Source organism: Capricornis sumatraensis, chromosome 17 (assembly GCF_032405125.1).
Source record: "Capricornis sumatraensis isolate serow.1 chromosome 17, serow.2, whole genome shotgun sequence".
Taxonomy (NCBI): Eukaryota; Metazoa; Chordata; class Mammalia; order Artiodactyla; family Bovidae; genus Capricornis; species Capricornis sumatraensis.
The window spans coordinates 76,051,322-76,069,245 of NC_091085.1; the positions used below are offsets into that span (position 1 = coordinate 76,051,322).

At 56.5% G+C, this 17,924-nt stretch overlaps 2 protein-coding genes across 2 annotated transcripts; one reads left to right on the forward strand and one right to left on the reverse strand.

Annotated features, from left to right (window-relative positions):
• The first annotated feature begins 28 nt into the window (after positions 1-28).
• On the forward strand, positions 29-3,333 carry MTFP1 (mitochondrial fission process 1). The gene is made up of 4 exons (XM_068990172.1): positions 29-300; positions 1,076-1,203; positions 1,567-1,799; positions 2,746-3,333. Exons 1-4 carry the CDS (start codon positions 234-236, stop codon positions 2,816-2,818), a joined length of 501 nt encoding a protein of 166 aa, XP_068846273.1. The 5' UTR covers positions 29-233; the 3' UTR covers positions 2,819-3,333.
• Positions 3,334-8,695: 5,362 nt separating this feature from the next.
• Positions 8,696-17,706, reverse strand: LOC138094168 (SEC14-like protein 3). The gene is made up of 12 exons (XM_068990343.1): positions 17,653-17,706; positions 16,701-16,776; positions 16,390-16,433; positions 16,224-16,283; positions 14,809-14,997; positions 13,844-13,939; positions 12,913-12,973; positions 11,421-11,504; positions 10,488-10,594; positions 9,956-10,095; positions 9,684-9,853; positions 8,696-8,817 (listed from the first exon to the last, which is right to left on the reverse strand). Exons 1-12 carry the CDS (start codon positions 17,704-17,706, stop codon positions 8,696-8,698), a joined length of 1,203 nt encoding a protein of 400 aa, XP_068846444.1.
• Between the last annotated feature and the right edge of the window lie 218 nt (positions 17,707-17,924).

Consider the following 17,924-nt stretch of genomic DNA (forward strand, 5'->3'; position numbering starts at 1 on the left):
CCAATCTCTCAACTCCAGAGAAAACCGTGAAGAAAATTAATCTGTAAAACCCAAGCCAGGGAGAGGGGCTGCGGTGTGCGGGGGAATTTGCAGACGCTCCCTGCTGGCGGGGACAGCACGACCTGTCCTTCAGTCCGGGACCTTCGGCCGGTCCCGCCGCGGCGAACGGGAGAGCTGGTGGAAGCCGACGCGGTAGGACCTGCAGCAGCGGCTGAGACCCTGGCGGAAGCGCCATGTCCGAGCCGCCCTCGCGGGGGGCCGAGCGCGACCTTTTCCGGGACACGTGGGTGCGGTACCTGGGTGAGCTCCGGGCAAGGGGCACAGCGACCCCCACACCACGTGACTGGGGAAGCAGGAGTTGCTAGAGGCCGGTGAGGGACCTGGAGATGGTGGGAGGATCTTAGTTAGTTCTCTTTGAGCCGGGGGCAGAGACTGGGCACAGAGACTGGGCTCTGAACTTGCGCAGAGTCACACAGCGCTGGTCTGCCCAGCCCTGCCCTTGGGGTTTCTGCTGGTCAGTCTCCCAGCTGGAAGCTGCAGTCCAGCTTGGAGGCCGGGTGAGCGAGCTCCCCTCTCTGGCATGCCCCCCACGGGCTGTGGAGCCAGGGCGTTAGGGCCCCCATCTTGGCCCCTCACTGGCTCATCTGAGCCTGTTTCCTCCTCAGGGTAAAGGGGTGAACAGTGGGTCTCTCTCATTGCCTGGTAGTTGTAAGTGTCGAATGAGATAAGGTACAGAAAGGCCGGGCATGTGGTGAGTGCCTGGTCAGTGGGGTGGCCCTTAGTCTCTCTCGCTGCCTCTGTACCCACCAGCTCAGGTGCTTCTAGAACCCAGGCTGTGAGGCAGCTGAGTGATGAGAAAGGTGTCTGTGCTCAGCTCTTCCACAAGAGGACAGCGGGGGTGGGCATCATGGGTGCCATTTTATAGGCTGGGAAGCGGCAGCTCACAGGGGTAAGATCCCCAGGCTATCTACACAGTCACCCAGCCGCTCCTCAGTAGGCTGAGAACCAGCTGGCTCCAGTGCCCCCTTGTGGAACAACCCAAGGGCTCAGGAACTGACTAGCCTCTCCCCACCAGGCTACGCCAATGAGGTGGGGGAGGCCTTCCGCTCCCTGGTGCCGGCAGCTGTCGTGTGGCTGAGCTACGGTGTGTCCAGCTCCTACGTGCTGGCCGATGCCATTGACAAGGGCAAGAAAGCCAGAGATGTGAGTGTTAACCTGCCCCTCAACCCCTCACCCTGGCCCGCGCCCCCTTGTGGTCAGTCCACAGCCTTGCACATGGTTGAGTCCCTTGTAGGACCGTCCAGTCCCCACAACCTGGCCTGGTACCCTCTCCTTTGTAGGGTAGTGACCCCCGGCCGCAGTCCTGCGGGTGACATAGCCTATACCCTGGTCCTGGACGTGAGTCCACACTCAGCCCTGAATTGGTAGAGTCCAGAACCCAACGCTGATGTGGCTCCATCCCCGCCCCCGCTACCCTTCTGTCTCCCTGGTCCAGTCTCATGCCCCCTGTCCACAGGGTTTCCCGCCTCTGCCCCTGCTGGGTTAAGTGTCTCTTGTGCCCACCAGGTACCGGGCCCTGAGGCAGGCCGCAGCAGCAGGGTGACCGTGGCCGTGGTGGACACCTTTGTGTGGCAGGCTCTGGCCTCCGTGGCCATCCCAGGCTTCACTATCAACCGCGTGTGTGCGGCCTCCCTCTACATCCTGAGCTCTGCCACCCGCTGGCCTCTGGCCGTCCGCAAGTGGACCACCACCGCGCTGGGGCTGCTCGCCATCCCCGTCATCATCCACCCCATCGACAGGTGGGTGCGCCCCCCAGCCCCAGGGGTCGCCCACTACCGGCAGAGCTGAGCTTTGGGAGGGGCGGAGTGTAACGCCTGCGGCAGAGGCAGCGCTGCACTTGCGGCTCCTGAGGTGGAAAGGGCGGTCTAGGCCCTTGTCATGTGGTCGGGCAGGTACGTCGGCAGTAAAGGGAGGAGGTGCCGTGAGAGTTCGGGACACAGGGCAAGTCAGTTCCCAGAAAGAAAACTCAGAAAACAAGCAGAGGTAGGCAGGAACAGGTGCACCCCGGAAGGCATGGGTTTTGAGGAGTTTTGGTGACAGAAGTCCATCTGAAACTGGGTTAAGTGAAATAGGAATGGATTGTTTCATGGAACTGAGCAGTTCAGGGTTACGCTGCTTGGGACCAAGAAACCAACTGATGCTCTTAGGCGTGTAGGTCTCTCTGCTGGTCTTCTCCCCACCCTATTCCGTGGTGGCTTTAGTCACTTTCCCTTCCTAGGAGCAGAGATGGCTCCCAGCAACCCCTAGCTCCCCTCCTACCAGCTTAGCAAGCCCATACGAGGTGTCTTAATAGTGACAGCAAAAATCCCAGGGAAGGCTGTCACTGGTCCATCCCAGACTGGGTGCCCACCCCTGAGCCAGTTTCCATTTTCTGATTGGCCAGGCCTGGGTCATGTGTCTGCCCTTAGAACCAGAGAGGGGACCAACCGAACCAAACCAACATGGAGTGGGAGGAAGAGTCTTTCCCCATGGGAACAGAGCTGACTCTGAGGCCCTGCGTGAATCTTTTACCTTTTTGGGGTTTCAGTTTTCCCAGCTGGGTAAGGAAGAGGGTGATGGCTGCCACCTGGATGGCACTTGTGCCCTGGGTCCAGGAGTCCCTTTCCTAGCCCTGGTCTCCTGCCTCCCGCTCCCCCATTAGCATCCCTTGGTCAGCTTGGGTCATGACCCCGCACTGCCCCACAGGTCGGTGGACTTCCTCCTGGACTCGAGCCTGCGCAAGCTCTACCCCTCGGTGGAGAAGCCCAGCTCCTCCTGACCTCCCCCGCCATCCCTGGCCTGTGGGCCGGCCCATTCCCTGCTCGTTCCCACTCCCTCCTCCTGCCAGGGGATGTGGACGCCTGGCTCTCGGGTCCGAGCCCTGGCACCTGAGTGGGTTTAAGCTGCTCGGAACCCAAAAGACAAAGACCTCAGAGCGGCAGCTGCAGTGACCCACAGACAGGACTTGACGCCCGTCCGCTTCCATGGAATCTGTGATACTGAGCCGGACTGGACTGAGTGGGCCCAGCCCTGTCCCGTGACAGGACAATAGCATCCTCCCATGGAGGGTAAAGCACCTGAGGCCCGGACAAGGCGAGGAGCATGGCCACGACCACTTAGCAAGCTGGGGACCCAGGACTCCCAAAGGCTCAGCCAGGTCACCCCGATGGTGGAGCAGCAAGTCACTCAGAGAAACACGGGATTACACCCGTGGGGACCCTGAGGACCGATTCTCTGCCCCTTCCTGGTGCAAGGCCTGCTGGGGCCTGGCTGGATGGCATGCCAGCTCTCAGTCCAATAAATCCTCAAGACGTTGAGTTTTCTCCTTTTCTGTTGGGGATGAGCAGCGACACGGTGAGAGGGGGCAGGGCAGGTGGAGGCTGGTGTCTCTGGAACGTACCGCTCACAGTGGCCAGCAGGGGGCCTGTCTGGTACCTCCGGGCCCACCAGTGGTCCCCTGCTTGTGCCTGGAATTCCACCTTGGTGCTGCCAGCCTCCTCTGGGATGGGCCTTGTGCTTTTTCTGCAAGTCTCCTAAGATACACACTAGGAGGGGAGTCTGTTGGGCAGATACCACCTGAGCCTGACTTCAGCCCAGTCTTCCCTCGGTTCACCCCCTCAAGATAACCTGTCTCCGGAGCCTCCTCCGGGCTCCCTCCACTGCTGTGCTTATAGCCCCGCCCCACCCCATGTGAGTCCCTAGGGCCAGGGCCTCCATCTGCCCTAGAAGCTGCAGCCCCAGTGCTCCCCTAGGTCCCTGCACACATCAGCTCTGTGCCTCCGAGCCAGCGGGGGTTTCAGTGGCCCCAGAGCATGCGTACCTGCTCAGTTGTGTCTGACTCTGCCACCCCATGGACTGTAGCCCACCAGGCTCCTCTGTCCATGGGATTTTCCAGTCCAGAATACTGGAGCAGGTTGCCACTTCCTTCTCCAGGGGATCTTCCCGACTCAGAGATCGAACCTGAGTCTCTTGAGTCTTCTGCACTGGCAGATGGGGCTCTTTACCAACTGAGCCACCAGGGAAGCCCCCCTCGGTGAGCTAGGGTTAGCAGACTCCTACCAGTTTCTGAGAGCTGACCTGGGAGGCCCAGAGCACCAGGCACAGAATGGGCCGTCGCCCCTCCCGGTTCTGCTCTGAATGCTGCAGGGTAGGTCTGCTGGATATAACAAATAAAGTAACAGGATGCGCCATTAAATTTGTTTAAACAGCAAATAAGACTTTAGTACAAGTATGTCCCTAATATGGTATGGAATGTATATGCGCTGAAAAGTTCTTCCTTGTTTATCTGAAATTCAAATTTAACGAGGCATCCTGTACTTATCTGCAACTCTGCTCCGGGGTGGCGGGCATCCATGGAGCTGGAACACCTCCCCCAAGCACCCCAGCCCTCTAGAGGTAGGAAACAGTCTCCAGCTGCCTCTTTCCGGGACAGGGGACAGTTCTTTGTGACTGGACTAACTTGTGTTATCCCATTCGATGGGAAACAGGCAAGAGAGGTCAACAGGACTGGAGGTGGCAGATGCTGGGTGTAATAGGAAATTGCTTTCATGGAGCCTAAGAGGATAAGGCAGACCCCAGATGAGGTTGGGGGATATGTCTTTTCCCACCCGGGAGGCCTGGTGGCCTTTGACCTGGGGCTCGCTGGGACTTAGGTCCCCCAGGGGCCGCTTCATGCAATGCTCAGGACCACCACAAGGAGGCAGCACCTCCCAATCCGCCCACCTTGGCTGGTTCAAACCACGTTCAAGATTACTGAGAAGCATACATGTTATTGAATCGCCCCAGTAGGCCCGATTCCATGCTAAATGTTTCCTGTGATGTGGCTTATTTACTCTTTACAACCACATTGTGGTCGGGTCTCTATTTCCTGGAGTGGGAGTCCCTCGAACCCCCCATCTCCCCTATCCCCCTTTCCTACTGCCTTCCAGCCCATGATTCTCTGCAGACTCAGACGTAGAGCTGACTCACAGGCTGTGCGACCTTGGGCAAGTTACCTAACCTCTCTGAGTCTTGGTTCTTCTCACTTGGTTCTCTCACCCTCTGAAGCTGCTGAGAGGGATAGAGAAATGGCTTGCAAATTCGGCCAGAGTGGGTCTCGCAGAGGGGGCTATTTAATCAGTATTATGAATATAGAAAGACACATCTGCTTCCAGGACACACACAGTTGGTGACTGTGGCATCAGATGCGTAATTTAGAGAGCAAGTGTGCCAATTATACGGTTCAGGAGCTCCAGTCGTAAGAACTTATTCAGAGGAAATAATTGGATGGTGATTCGAAGATGTGCCTCTGAGGGTGATCGTCGTGGTTTTATTTTTATACAAGAAAGTCTTGGGCACTCCTTAAAGGCCCAGTGCGTAAAGGAGCACTCTTCCAATCTGATCCTGCTTGTTACTGAGTCTCCCCAAATCCTTTCTGTGTCCTGGTATCTCCTATGACTCCTGGAAGTCCCCGGGATCCAGTCTGAACATCCCAGCCCAGATTTCAGAGCCTCCCTGCCGAGGCAGTCTCATCTTTCACCGTGAAACACCCTGCACCTCTGTCCTTGCCTTCCCCTGACCCCTCCCGTCTCTGAGCCTTTGCTCAGGTCATGCCGCCTGCTGGGAATGCCCTCCCCACCCCCACTTCCCTCTGTTCTCAGCCTTCAAGATCCATCTCTAATGGCACCTGCTCCTTGAACCCTCCCTGCCACCTTCCCCCCCTCACCATCATGCAGCTCCCTCTCCTTGGACAAGAATCATCCAATGTCACCCATGGAGAACACAGCTGGGGTGCTTACTACATGCTGGGCGCTGTGTTACGGAGACTCCGTCATGGCCTTTTCGGTACCTGGTGCCACCGTTATCATCCTACAGATAAGAGAGTGAAGTCCACGTGCGGTGAGCCTTCCGTCAGCAGTTAACTCTCACTAAATCCCACGTGAGTGAGGAGGCTTCAGAGCCTTTTCTAAAAGGAGGCGTTGCAGGCAGGTGGATGGGGGGGCCTGGGCTGGGGGAACGTGCACGCGCTCAGCCTGGTCCAGCTCGGCCGGGCCCTGGGCTCCCGTGTGGGCTCCAGATGAGGCTTGTTCCTTCCTCAGCCTCCTCTGGGCCAATTTAAGGAGGCTAGGGAGGGGGGCAATGTCTCTTCTCATTATGGCTGCCCCCAGGAGGCTTCTGCGGGTTGCTCAGGTCTTGCTTCTCCGCAAAGTCTGGGTCCCCCCTTCACACACAAGGCCTCCATCTTCCTGCTGCTATGCTGCTATGCTGCTCGCTGAAATGGGGGTGCCCACTGGCCAAGGCTAAGCAGGGTCTCTTTCTCTCCCCACTTCACCTCCTGGACACTCAGAACAAAGCGCCTGGCCCCGGAGTGAGACTGGGCACCTGGAAGCTGGGAGCTGGAGGGCTCCTGCCCGTTGACTGTGGCTGTGGGTTTGCCATGGCTGGGCATCGGCGGATGCCAAGGGGCACCTTTTGGCTCTTGGCTGCAGCCCTAGCCTAGGCTGTCTGTGCTACCCCTGACCCCCCGTCCTGGTAGCAAGTCCCCGCCTCTGTCCACAGTGGGGTCTGTGAAGTGTGGTCGAGGAGCTGGGACAGATGCAGATAACCTGACAACACAGCAGCCTCGGCCCCAAGGGTGGAAAGGGCCACCCCTTCTTCCTCGGCACCCCTGCTGCCGCCTAGGGTGAGCAAGGGTGAGACCCGATGCTGAGCCTTTCTCCCCCACCACATCCTTGCCCCACCTGCAGACACTGCCACCGTCTTCCAAGAGCATGGATCCATCCGCCTCTTCTCTGCCTACCTCCCCATCCCTTATTTGTAGGGTGGCCAGATAAAATATAGGACACCCAGTTAAATTTTAGTTTCAGATAAATAGCATGTCCCAAGTATTGCTTTTTTTTCTTCTTCTAAATCTGACAACCCTTTCTTCTCTTCCTCCTTCCTATCCGCCCCTCTCCCAGCCCCCTGCACGGAGAGTCGGCGGTCTTGTCCTGTTCTGGCAAGTTGCTGCAGCAACGGGAATTAGCGGTGGGAGGGTGGGAGGCAGCAGGTGGGAGGAGGGAGGCTTTGGTTCCAGTCCTATTTCTGCCACCCATGGGCTGAAGGAAACGAGGCCAGTGCTGTTTTTGATCTATAAAATGTATCCCTAAGTGCAGATGGAAAGTACTAGTTGCTGCTGCATGTGAGCTTGAATGGTCTCGGACTCAGGCCTCTTCTGCCTGTGGCGGGGCTCACCCCAGCAGGCTGGGCTCTCAGCTCATTCCCAAGGAACCTCAAGTCCTTCGGTCCCCGCCCACCCATGTTCTCTGTGGAACTCCTCTCCTCCTGTCAAGAGATGTATCAGGACCTGGGGCGCAAGCCAGCAGCTCCATGTCCCCGGAGCAGAAACCTCTTGGAGCCGTGGCGTCTCCCCAGGTCACCCAGGGTCATGGTGGGTGGCAAGAGGCCACGCTTCTCAGCGGCCATGGATGCTGGGCTCTGAAGCACAAGCCCTGCCTGCTCTGCTGTGAGTTTCTTTGGATGACCTGCTTGATCAGCATCAGGGGTTTCCATTGTTCCAACTGCTCAATGGGCTTAATCCTCTTCTGCCCACAAACTGGGATTGGAGAGGGTGACATCCAAGACGTTTCCACTGGACAATCTAAGATATTCCTTCTTCTCTGTAAAAGTAGAGTCTTGGGGGTGGTATTATGGAGCAATTAAGAGCAATGTCTTTGGAGTTAAAAAAAAAAAACAACAAAGACCTGGGTCTTAGATGCTGTGTGGTGTCAGGAGAATGACTTCCCCTCTCTGAGCCTTAGTTTCCTTATGCACATGTGGCTGTGATATGTAACCCCAGGGCAGGCATGAGAGTGAAATGAGCTAAACTCATAGAGCACTTGGCACCGTCTATGGTACATCGAGAGAACTCACTGAATGACAGCTGTGATTTTTTTTTTTAATTGTCAGGCAGCAGCTAGAGCCAGATGTGACTTCCTTTGCTTTTAGGGAAGTGCTTGAAACATAAGCTGTGAGTTCCAAGGGGAGATGGTAAGGGTGGGAGTGAGGGGTTGGGAAAGCTGTGTGTTTTGAGTCAGACAAACCCTTCTATAGACAGCTCCTAACTACCCCAGGGGGCAGCCACTGCCAGAAATCTGGGGGCTGGGTCACGTGAGTCTCAGGAGAGACCGTCCCTGCCACAGCCCCTGTCCGAGGTGCTGAAATCTCCCCTTGTAGACCTTTTTATCTTGCACGCCCATTTGCTCCCTACCTCCATTCAACTTCACATTAGTTGAGCATTTGCTTATATAAGAGGTAGAAGTAAAAAGAATTTAGATACATCTCTGACCCAAGTTGCTGATAACTCATGGGGAAGAAATTCAAGCATACGAATGCCTCAGGAGAAGTGAGGACAAAGGCCGGGAGATTCCTTTTTCTGTTTCTTGGGTTGCAGGGACATCCACCTCTTGTTCCTGCCCTTGCTTCTTCCTCTTCCGCAGCCTCAGCATCTTCCAAAGTGGTGCCTCCCCTACTTTTCCTGATCTGATCACAGCGCCTGAGTTTTCCCCAAGGCAGCCCTTTCTCTTCTGACTAGTGTCAGAGTCAAGAGGACTACTGAACAATTTTTGGAGGGAGGTGGGGAGACGTATACAGAGACAGAAAGCAAAGTGTCAGGGCCTCTGGGAAGTGAGGGAGCTGCCTAGACAGGGGTGAGCTCTTTGTCGTATTTCTGCATGCCCTCATCCGGGAGCAGCACCTCCACTGTGAAGCTGACCTTCTTGGCATGGACAAAGCTATAGGTGTTGTCAAAGCGCAGGACATCTGGGGGGACAGATGGAAAAACGGGTAGTTGGGCCTGACTCCATACTCCCTGCACCCTGCCCCAGCCATGGGGGAGAAGAGGTTGTGTTCTCACCTGTTGTGTTTGCCAAGTGGGCCAAGCTCCCCCCACTCTTCCTCTCTCCCCCATGGGAACTACCCCTCCTGAGCAGGGCCTGTAAACAGACCCTGACCTCCCCCTGGCACATGCCCAGCCTGGCTTTAGTTGCACCAACTGGCAACGAGAGCAATGGCCACTGCATCCCGTTGTCTCCACAGCTGGACACTCACATGGTGGGGTGTCCTTGGGGGGCAGTTGGGAATGTCAGAGGCCTCCCAGCCCCCGAGGATGAAGCGGGGTGCTGGGCTAGGCCTGCACACACCTCCTGCCTCCCCTACTTACAAACCTCCTTACAAGCACCCTGAGAGGTAGGAGTCGTAACCTCTGCTTCACAGGTGAGCAAACCAAGCCTCCAGGTTGGTAAGACTTTCAGGATTTTTGCCCAGGGTTATGCTGCCACCACCAGGCTGAGCTAGAACCCTGGCGCCACATGCAGCTGTGTGGCTCTGAAGCTGACTTGCCTCTCAGAGCCCCGGTTTCCTCCTGGGGAAAGCCATCTCCCCTGCTGTCCCTTGCCTGTGACCTGCGACGCTCTCAACCCCTTCAAGGCCTGTGTGGCTCCCTGCACACCGCACGTGCGCTGGAGCGTGGGCCGCATGAGCAACTCTGTGGGTGAATGGCACTGACCTAGGCTGTATGTCCCTGGCGGGGGCGGGGGCGGGGGCGCTGCCTCTCCATTGCTTTCTCTAAACCGCGGGACAGGTGGCTCCATCCTGCCAGAGCTGGGGCCCACCCAGGGCGGACTCACAGACGCCGGCTTCCGTGCAAGTGAGGCTCCCGTCCTCTGGCACCATGTGGGCGTTGTAGCGCTGGCTGGCCAGCACCTCCGTCATCTCTGCGGCCCGCTGCCGCTCCCCCATCTTGGTCTTCAGGAAAACCCCGAAGCCGATGTCCCCTCCGTCCGACGCAAACTGCCACCTGTGTTGGGGGGAGGGGAAGGAGCACGGGCTGCTGCCGAGTCTGAGAGACCCCCGAGGGGCGAGGGTCCAACTGGGGTATGGGTGGTGGCCTGAGCCTTACCTGAGAACACAGCCTGGGAACAGGATCTCATACTCCACCTGGTGCGAGGAGCCGCGGCTGATCTGCGCCGAGTGCTCGTACTGAGTCTTCACCTGGTCCCGCACGTACATGGACTTGGGGATCTCCCCACCGTAGTTGATCTGCCGACACAGAGCAGGATGGGCTTGCTCCCCGCTCTCAGCCATTGCACCTTTCAGGCTGTGTCTCCTGTCCGAGACATTTCCCCATCCTCTGGAAGTATTCTGCTCATCCTGTCCTCCCCCACCCCACAGCGGGAAGCCTGCTGTGTCCCACCAACCTCAGTCAGGGCCTCTTCCAGGAATTTCTCTCCCAGCTCATCCCTCTGGGTCAAAATACAGCCCTTTCTCATTTGCCTGAACAGCTGCTGAGAGCTCTGTTAGGGCAGGGCTGGGACTAACTCAATACCTGGCTCACAGGTGTCTCTCCATAGACACTGGTGGAATGAATGAGTGGATGAGAAAGGAACCCAGCTCGACTCCTCTACTCTCCCCTGTTCTGGGGCTCTTCATACCTTGGTTAAACATTTGGGGTTCCCATCTGGGTCGGTCAGGGTCCCCCCAAACTGGGCAGGCAGTTGCTCAGGACTGATGAGTTTTAGCAATCCTTCCTTCCAGTTGCCTGTGGGCAGAGGGGTTGAAGGGTGACTATTGAACATGGAGGGGTCCCGTCAGCGCCCCCTATTCCTACCAGGAGGGCCTGAGCTTGGCAGGTAGGGGAAGCCCTACAGGAGCTGGGCTGCCAGGGCTGATTCCCCTGCCTTTTGGGCCTCGGGCTGTAGAAGTGTCTTCCGGCATTGTGTTGCTATGGAAACATGTTTTCCCTGGCTGATTGGTTTGCCCATTTTTGATGGTCTCCCAGTGATGAGTAGTCAAGATTAATGTTGTCTAATTGCCTTAAGGAGACTTTAAATCCCAATGAGGTCAAGGACCATGTTGGGGGCCAGGCTGTGTGCATATGGTCCACACAAGTCAGACCTCTGGCTGGAAGAGGGGCAGCCTGGGGTCTTTGAAAGGACCTCCCCATCTTGCTGCTTCATCATCACAATCATAAAGCCCATTACTGTTCTTCACGCCCTGTGCAAAGCTCTGTGTTCTGGATTCTCAGGTGTCACATGGCCCCACCCCTATAACCAATCCAAGTTATCCCCCCTACTTGGCCATAGAAGGTTAATATAAAGAAACTGAGGCCCATAGCCCAGAGGTTGACCAGCAACCAAACTGAAACTGATAAGGAGGAAGATGTGGAGGCCTTAGTTGCCAGAGAGGTACGGCAGGGAGTAAGACCGAGGCAACTGGAGAGACTCCATGGTGCAAGGCCCACTACACCTTTGAAAAGGAGGAGCCTCTGACTCCAGGTGATGTGTGGACCTCTGGATGGGTGTGATGGAGCAACTTTCTCCAAAGTTCATGAATAGAGTTCAGGGGATGGAGCTGGAATGACTTACTTCCCAACACTACAATTTTCCTGCGCGTGTCCTCACTCAAGAAGGGCTTCATGAGGTTGTATCCCACAGGGAACAGTTTGGTGGCTGGAGAGATATAAGCAAGTATAATGGGGAAAAAATAATTCCATCGGGCCACTCTCTCCAGAGCCAACAGTGTGGAGGAACCGTGAGTTACGTTGGGAAGTTTCAATGCCCTGCACCTGACAAGCCATCCAACCAAGCCAACAAGCAGCCAACAACCCACCATCCAACCACCCAATGTATCAAACAGCCAGCAGACCAGCCAGCCAACAGCCAACTACCCAACCATCCAATCACCCAATGTATCAAACAGCCAGCAGACCAGCCAGCCAACAGCCAACCACCCAACCATCCAATCACCCAATGTATCAAACAGCCAGCAGACCAGCCAGCCAACAGCCAACTACCCAACCATCCAATCGCCCAATGTATCAAACAGCCAGCAGACCAGCCAGCCAACAGCCAACCACCCAACCATCCAATCGCCCAATGTATCAAACAGCCAGCAGACCAGCCAACAACCAATCAATTCTCACCAACCCATCAACCAGCCTACCAATCAACTAGCCACCCTACCAAATAATCAAACCCTACCAAACCAATTGACATGTCAGTCGATCAGAAAACCAACCAGTCAGTTAAACAACCTGCTAACTGCCCAACCAACTGCCTTTTCCAGTCAGTCAATCATTCAAATAACCAACCAGCCAACCATCCAAACAACCAGCAGTCAACAATCCACAATCCAGCCAAACCAACTAACCAGTCTGGCAACTAGACACTCATCCTGATAGGCAACCAAAATGCTAACTAGTCACTCAATCAGTCTACCAAACTACCAACTATCCAACCCAGCCAATCAGATATGCAATCAACCACCAGGCAGTCAACTAGTCAGCTAACCAACTGGCCAGCTAAACAGACAACAAACTGAGCAATGAATCACCCAGTCCAGTCAACCATCAGCATACAACCATCTTTCCATCAATCCACCCACCCAAATAAAAACTATCCAAATACTGTTGAGTTCCCACCTGGCCCCAAGCCTGTGAGGGATACAATAGAAGTGAAGAATCGAAGCCTTTGCCTTCAAGGAGTAGACAACTCAAGGAAAGCGGGATGAATGCATAAGCTAACTGGAGGCTCAGAAGGCGGTAGGCAGGAAAGGCCAGACTGGGCTGCGCCGGCTGCCAATGGCAGAGGCAGTTTGAGGAGGGAGAGATAGACGTGGGTAGGAGAGGTGAGGGGGGATTCCTGGACAAGCTGGGGTTGGAGCTGCCTTTTCTTGTGGGAAAACCAGCTGTAGAATTTACCGTTTATGGAGCACTTACTCTGTTCTCGGCACTCTGAGTGATTTGCATGCAGCCAAGCAACCAACCTGCCTCTGCTTCCGGGAAAGGAGGCACTGTTACTGTCCCCAGAGTTCAGATAGGGGACCAGAGGCAGAGGAGAGCAGTCACCTGCCACACACCTTTCACAATGAGCATGAACTTCAGGGTCTCTGGGTAATTCTCTTCAAGGAGGCTGAAGAACTGTGGAACCAAGCAAGACCCCGTCAGAGCCCGTACCTCCTCTTCACCTGCCCCCGTCCCTTTGCAACCTCCCGTTGGAGGTTTCAGAAGGCTGCGGAGGGATTCCCTTCTTTCCATCACTTCCATGGCCCCTGGAGGAAACCTCTCCACAGACTACTGCGTCCACACTCTCGTAACACTTACATAATATTAACCATCTTTGGAGTAAATCTATGGCAACAGTAGTACAGTGATTATGGTGGCTACTGTTTGGGGCATGTTCACTACTGGGGCTCACGGGTGGCACAGTGGTAGAGAATTCACCTGCCAGTGCTGCAGAGGCAGGAGACGCAGGCTCGATCCCTGGGTCGGGGAGGTCCCCTGGAGTAGGAAATGGCAACCCATTCCAGTATTCCCATCTGGAGAGCCCCAAGGACTGAGGAGCCTAGCGGGCTACGGTCCATGGGGTCACAGAGAGTCGGTCACGATGGAGCAAGTGAGAAGGCACGCTCGTTTGCCAAGCGCGGTGTGTGCAGTTTATGTATCAACCCACAGAAGTGTGGCTATGTCCCTTTGGAGTGCAGACAATCAGTGCCCCCGTTTTGTAGGTGAGGAGGATGGAGCGTGGAGGGATAGAGTGACTTGGCCATGTCACAGAGCGGAGGTGACAGGCAGGGGACGGTTTGTTGGAAGCTGGCCCTGCGGTGTCAGTATGTGCTGTTCCCGAGGCCTGGTCTGTGCAGTCTTCGGGAAGCACACTGATGGGGCCCGGGCTGCGGTGGTGGAAAGGCCACCGCCAGCTACTAGCTCCTGGTCCTGAGTGAGCAGCCAGGTCACTGCTGGGCAAGCTGGTGGTTAAAGCAAGCAGGGGCGCCCGGGGCCTTTGCTCACCTCCTGGTACACTTCCACCAGGGGTTTCCAGAAGTGCTTCAGCCCCAGCCCCTCGCAGTCGAAAATCATCACGATGGTCTCAATCTTCCTCCCCAGCTGCAAGGACAAGAGCAAGGATCAGGGTGCAGGCTCAGAACTTGGGAGACGGTGCCTCAGCTCGTGACCCCCCAGGGCTCCTCCCAGCTCCCTGCTCTGCCCCAGAGGAATGAGCAAACAAAACAGTGACTGCACTTACCATCCGTCCATCCACGGTCCATCACCCATTCATCATCCATCCACCCTCCATCTGCCTGTCCACCCATCCATTAATTGACCCACCTATTCACACCCATCCTTCCCTTCATACGGCTGTTCATTTATCCACTCATCCCTCCGTTTGTCCAGCTAATATTTATTAAACACCTCTTTTGAGCCAGGCACTGAGAGTATGGCACATAGCTCAGTAATCCAGAGCTCTTATCTTTAGAGCTCACAGTCTGGTTGGGGAGACTGACCAGCAACAGGGTCACCACAGTCCTGAGCTGAGAGCCGCGACTGGAGGCACAGAAGGTGTGGGGATGCTCGTTAACCCAGTGGGGGCCTCAGAGACGGGGACAGTCTGAGCCTTGAAAGATGGATAGGGCAGAGCCAGCGGAGGCGTGGGGGGGAACGTGTGTGCACAGGGGGTCAGATTATCCCAACAGCAGGAGCAGCAAGGGCAAAGACTCAGAGGGAATCGTAGTAGCTGGCATTGCTGAGAGGCCCCAGGTGCTGGCCACATGCTCATGTCCTCTAACTTCACCTCTGCAACCGTTATTATCGTGTCAGTTTTGGAGGTGAGAAGAGAGGCTCAGAGAGGGGTGAGGTGACTTTCCAAGGCAGCACAGCCGGGACGTGTTGGAGCTGGTGTGTGAGCCCAGAGCCCTCTGACCGTGACGTTGAGGGCGCAGGTGTGTTCCTGGGACTGCGGGCCCGGGCAGCCTCACCCGCTCGGTCTGCAGGTCACACTCGTGCAGGATGCGCTCACAGTCCCTCATCTTGGTCTTGAGCAGGTCCTGCTTGGTGACCGAGAAGAGCAGGCCCTTGGGGTCCAGCGGCCCGATGATGTCGTACCACACGGGGCAGCCATCTCGGTCATAGCCACACAGGCCTCCAGGCATGTACTTCTGGATCACCTGCGTGAGGACGGACACATGGAACTGCGCAGTGTGCAACCTCCCAGAGACGGCCTCGGGCTTCCCTAGCGGAAAAGAATCCTCCTGCAATGCAGGAGACCCTGGTTCGATCCCTGGATTGGGAAGATCCCCTGGAGGAGGGCATGGCTAAACCACTCCAGTATTCTTGCCTGGAGAATCCCATGGACAGAGGAGCCTGGTGGGCTGCAGTCCATGAGGTCGCAAAGAGTTGGACACGAGTAAGCCACCAAGCCCCGAGATTGCCACCCCACCCCCGCCCCCTCGCCAAACCAGGCTGCCCTGGGTGGTCTGAGCCTATACACACCGTGGTACAAGCACCTTCCCTTCCCTGGAGGGCGGCCCTACTGTCCAGGTGAGAAAGCTGAGGGGCTTGCAGGGAGGCCCTTGCTCACGGCAGATACACGGCAAAGGCAGGGCTTAGCCGGGCCTGCCGGAGGCCTCTGGGCTCCTGAGTTCTGCCTGCAAAGCCTCCCATGCCCGTTTCCATGGAGAGGGGTTGGGTTTAGTGATGAAAAACATGGATACTGAAGGTGAACAGACCTGCTTCAAAAAACAGATGCGGCTGCTTCCCTGCTGAGCACCCTTGAACAAGTGACACCACCTCTCTGAGCCCCATTCCCCCTCCTGCTGGGGAAATTCCCCAAGATCACACTGGCATAGCAGCCTGCCTGACTCAGAGCTTGTGCTCCGCAAATGAAACCAGGACTGTTGTTTAGCTAAGGCACCACGGTGGGTCTGTTCTTCCCAACTCCTCAGTGGGCGAAGTTTCTTTCCCACCCAGACAGGATGCTTTGAGCAAGGCTCCAGGGGGTAAGGGCTCAGAGCCACGAGCTAACTGTGCTGCTGAAGAGCCTGTGTTTGGAGGCTTGAGCTCAAATCCCAGCTCCACCTAGGGGCTCTGGGACTTTGGGTGGCTGCTTAACCACTGCTGGGCCTCAGTGTCCTCATGTGTACAATGGGTACATCTGTATCCACCTCAGGCGTTTGTGAGGATTAAATGAGTTCATGCAGGTAAAGTCTTAACTCAAGCTTGGCTCTTAATAGGAAATATTCATAATTATTACAGGAGAGTTGGCTGCAGTTTCCCAGGGGTTCCACAGGCCTCTCAGGCTTGCTGCCCTCTACTCACGGTCCCCAGTGATGCTGAGGCTGTTGGGTGATATGTCTGTCAAAAACTGGGGGTGTGGGGGGCGCTGTTGGCTCACCTCAGGGGGCTGCCATTCAAGGATGTGGTCAATGTCCATGGTCTTCCGGAACTCCATGTACTGAAAGGGAAATGAGTGGTAAGGAGGGGGTGGAGGTAGAGGCTGGAGGCGGGAGTTGCCCCCAACAAACACCCTCACCAAATTTTCTGGGGGGGATACATCTCACCTTGCGGAGCATGGCCTCTGATTTCTGCAGGTCGAAATTCCGAGCTGTGGGAAGATGGAAGCAAGGGGTGAGGTGTGAAACAGGCTGCCTTGCAGTCATCTTGTCCTGGTCCTGGGCAGGAGGCGGGGCTATGAGGGGCTCCAGGGGCCTTAGAGGGGACCTTCCTCTCCTGTCCCCTCCCCTCTGCAGAGCCTGAATGTGAAGCAAGATTGATGTGGTCGGATCCTGCGAGCCATGGGTCCTTCTGGAGCAGTTGGTACCAGGTCCCTCTTGCTGCCCCTTGCCCTGACCTCCCCCACGTCCACCCTCACCTCGGAGCCAGCGCAGAAGGAAATAGTCATCCGGGTTGGGCAGGGCGGGCAACACGTCCTGGACATTTTCTCGGAACTGGGAAGAGAGATGGTGGTTGAAGAGGTGTTCACACTGAGCCTTGAGCTCAGACTCAGTGATCCTTTTTTTTTTTTTTTTTTTTTCAGTTTCTTTCCTTTTCTTCCAGTGCAGTCTGGCCTGCGGTTATGGAAGGTGGGTGGGCGGAGGGATGGGGAGGTGAATGGAAGGTTAGATGGGTGAGTAAATAGAAGAAAGGATGGGTGGATGGACGGACGGATGGGACAAAATGAAGAGGAGACCAATGAATGGAGAGATGGGGCCGTGAATGGACGGAGGAGGAGAGATCGTTGGGTGGGGCGGGGTGGGAGGAGGAATGAAGGAAAAGATGGCTGGGTGGGTTGGTGGGTAGCTGGGTGGGTTGGTGGGTAGCTGGGTTGAGGGGTGAATATTCTTTGTTCTTTTCATTCGTTAGCCCCCCAAAGCCTCTTTTTTTCCATCCCATTTTCCGTGAAAACATGGCTGGTAATTATGCATCCTTTCCCCCATTGACCTTGGGGATGACATACACACTCTGCCCTGACTCTCAGCTCCTACAGACAGGTAAGAGCTTTCAGGGTCCCGGGGAGTGAAACGGAACAGAGTCCGAGGGCAGAGCCTCAGCATCTTCGGCTCCTACCTACGGGGAGGTGGGGAGGGGGCAGGTCAGATGAAGTTCTCCAGGTCTGGCACCTGCCCTACCATCTGCAAGTGGTGCTGATCCCCCCCGCCGCTGCCCTGGACAGGGCGGGCGTCACAGGGCACCGTAGGACCTGACCCTGGGTGAGGTGATGGCCAAGAGACAGTGTCGAGGACGTGCTGAGCCCAGCAGAGGGGGAGGATTCCGGCCCCCGTGCTCCCTCGGCCCCTCAGCCCTTGCCCCTTGCCTCAGCTCACCTTGGCCAGGGTCTCTGCCTGCTTGGGACTCAGGTCTCCCACTCGGCCGCTCATGGTGCTGGGTGAGGCTGCAGGGACGGGGGCCACTGCGGTCAGAGGCCGAGCCTGCTCCGTGGCCCTGACCAAGCCAGGTCTTTTGCCCCAGCTCCTGGGCGTGGCTCCAGGGCACCTCCTCCTTGGCTAACCGTCGGATTGCACGTTACATAATTGGGATTAACTGAGGTCCCATGCTTGGCTCTGGACGATTCTGGGGGGCGGGTGGGGAGCAGGTG